At 44.9% G+C, this 2,236-nt stretch overlaps 1 protein-coding gene and 1 long non-coding RNA gene across 2 annotated transcripts in view; one reads left to right on the top strand and one right to left on the bottom strand.

Moving 5' to 3' along the window:
• LOC116697857 (complement C3) overlaps positions 1-2,236 on the top strand; it is a 36,224-nt gene that overhangs the window by 14,093 nt on the left and 19,895 nt on the right. The window contains exons 17-21 of the mRNA XM_032529384.1: positions 154-222; positions 632-829; positions 934-1,051; positions 1,169-1,257; positions 2,149-2,236. The exon at positions 2,149-2,236 is cut by the window's right edge and continues 52 nt beyond it. Of these exons, the coding sequence (XP_032385275.1) occupies positions 154-222; positions 632-829; positions 934-1,051; positions 1,169-1,257; positions 2,149-2,236 (562 nt within the window). The remainder of the gene's footprint in view (positions 1-153; positions 223-631; positions 830-933; positions 1,052-1,168; positions 1,258-2,148) is intronic.
• Positions 1-2,236, bottom strand: part of LOC116697861 (uncharacterized) — a 25,637-nt gene that overhangs the window by 16,845 nt on the left and 6,556 nt on the right. Inside the window, exon 2 of the long non-coding RNA XR_004334063.1 lies at positions 2,099-2,103. This is a non-coding gene — a long non-coding RNA (uncharacterized LOC116697861). The remainder of the gene's footprint in view (positions 1-2,098; positions 2,104-2,236) is intronic.

The following is a 2,236-nucleotide window of genomic DNA, read 5'->3' as shown; positions in this document are numbered from 1 at the left end:
ATGCTCTGTCTGTGCATCCTGCTTGTATATGATTCCCCCCTCATAGGTGGCGTGTTTGGCACACTCCAGCAGAGGTTGCAAAACGTTAAAACTCAAGTCTAGTTCCAACCTTGTTGGGTTCTGCTAAAGAACCTGTCTGTGTTGCATTTCCAGACTTGAATTGTCCGGCCCACAGCAGGAGAAAACGAGCTGCAACCAACATGGACGTCACAACCAGCTTAGGTAAGAACCACAGCTCTAAACTACCCAAAACCACATATTCAGTCATCTTCTGTCATTGTTGACTTTTACGATACTTACCTTTGCCACGCTATATATTAGTGGACATATAAAAGTGAGAGACAGTTTTCTCCATAAACCGTGTCCTTTAGATGTCAGTGTGTTCCTTTCCATACTGAAGAGAGTGGGAGCCCTCATTTCTTTTTCAGGTTTTACCCTTCCTTTTTAAAAAATGTGTCCTAGGATAAAGTGTGTTAAATGTTGTACTGATTGTGATTTTGGCCTATTTTACTAAAACTGACTTGACTAGAAAAAATCATATGTAATTATTAAATAAAAATGTAAACTTCTTCTTCGCTCCATGTCTTCTTACCTACGTATGTTGTTCCTCCACAACCTTCTTTCTTTCCAGTGAGTCAATATCAAGACCAACTGCAACGGGACTGTTGCTTGGATGGCATGAGGAGCACCGCCCTCTCATACACCTGTGACAGGCGCAGCGAGTACATCAGTGATGGAGCAGCCTGTGCCGCAGCCTTCCTGCGCTGCTGCAAGGAGATGGAAACCCAGCGAGCTGAGAGGAAGGAGGACAGCCTCCTACTGGCTCGCAGTAAGACAAGGGACAAGGGACGGGGGGACGCCCTGGTTGGTTATTTGGTCATACTGTTAGTTAAAAAAACAGTTAACCTTGTAAAATAATTTATGACACTTTAGGTGAAGAGGATGACAGTTACATGGACAGCAGGGACATTCATTCTCGCACCGCATTCCCTGAAAGTTGGCTGTGGACAGACATCAAACTGCCTGCTTGTCCTCAGGAAGACCCTAACTGGTGGGTCAACTAAAACATAGACACAAACGAGACACTGATGACTTCATAATGACACTACTAGGAAATAGAGCTATGCTTTACTTCTCAAAGTGTTAAAACTTTGCTTTTTTGTTTCAGTGACACCACGACATTGACGAAAAATGTTCCTCTGAAGGACTCAATCACAACCTGGCAGTTCACTGGCATCAGTCTGTCAAGAACTCACGGTGAGGATTCAGTAGGCTCGCATTGCCAGACCCTCCTCCACAGCGCTGCGGGAGAGGGTCTGGCAAGTCCACAAAACATTCAGGGATGGGAGAAAAACCTGCTCTCGTTCATTGGCATTTCTTTTAACCAATCACACTGGTCTTGTGCGGCGCTAGGCACTGGATGCAATGAGAGAATATAAAGTAGCCTCAGGAAGGGACTTGTTTTTGGGAATGTGTACAAAAGTAGTTTTAGTCATGTAACAGAACAGAACAGATTTACCCTGCAGAGATCTGAGGAGCAGGTAACCATGGTCCTCAGATTGGACAGATAATCTAGCTAGTTGTCTGGATTTACCCTGCAGAGATCTGAGGACCAGGTAACCATAGTCGTCAGATTGGACAGATAGTCTAGCTAGCTGTCTGGATTTCCCCTGCAGAGATCTGAGAACCAGGTAACCATGGTCCTCAGATTGGACAGATAGTCTAGCTAGTTGTCTGGATTTACCCTGCAGAGATCTGAGGACCAGGTCACATAGGTCAGATTGGACGATAGTCTAGCTAGCTGTCTGGATTTACCCTGCAGAGATCTGAGAACCAGGTAACCATAGTCGTCAGATTGGACAGATAGTCTAGCTAGCTGTCTGGATTTACCCTGCAGAGATCTGAGAAAAGATAAACCAAAGTTCTCATGAATCAACCGGCAAAAAATGGCAATACAATGAAAGCCCAGGCAACGGCTATAAGGCCTTAATGAGTAATCCTGGAAGTGGAATGTCATGGATAGACTAGAATTCAGTGACTAAAAGATTTCTTGTGTTATGCCTCCAGCCCTAAAGTGCTCCCATCCCTTACAGTGGACCCCCTCTCTATCTGTTTCATAGCTTTTTTTTCATCCCTCTCATCTTAAAGGAATCTGTGTTGGCGAGCCATTAGAGGTCATTGTCCAGAAGGAATTTTTCATTGACCTCAGGCTGCCGTACTCTGCTGTCCGTGGAGA

This window comes from Etheostoma spectabile, chromosome 11 (assembly GCF_008692095.1).
Source record: "Etheostoma spectabile isolate EspeVRDwgs_2016 chromosome 11, UIUC_Espe_1.0, whole genome shotgun sequence".
NCBI classification, from domain to species: domain Eukaryota; kingdom Metazoa; phylum Chordata; class Actinopteri; order Perciformes; family Percidae; genus Etheostoma; species Etheostoma spectabile.
Note: the sequence above shows the minus strand (reverse complement) of the source record. Positions and strands in the feature narration are given on the sequence as shown.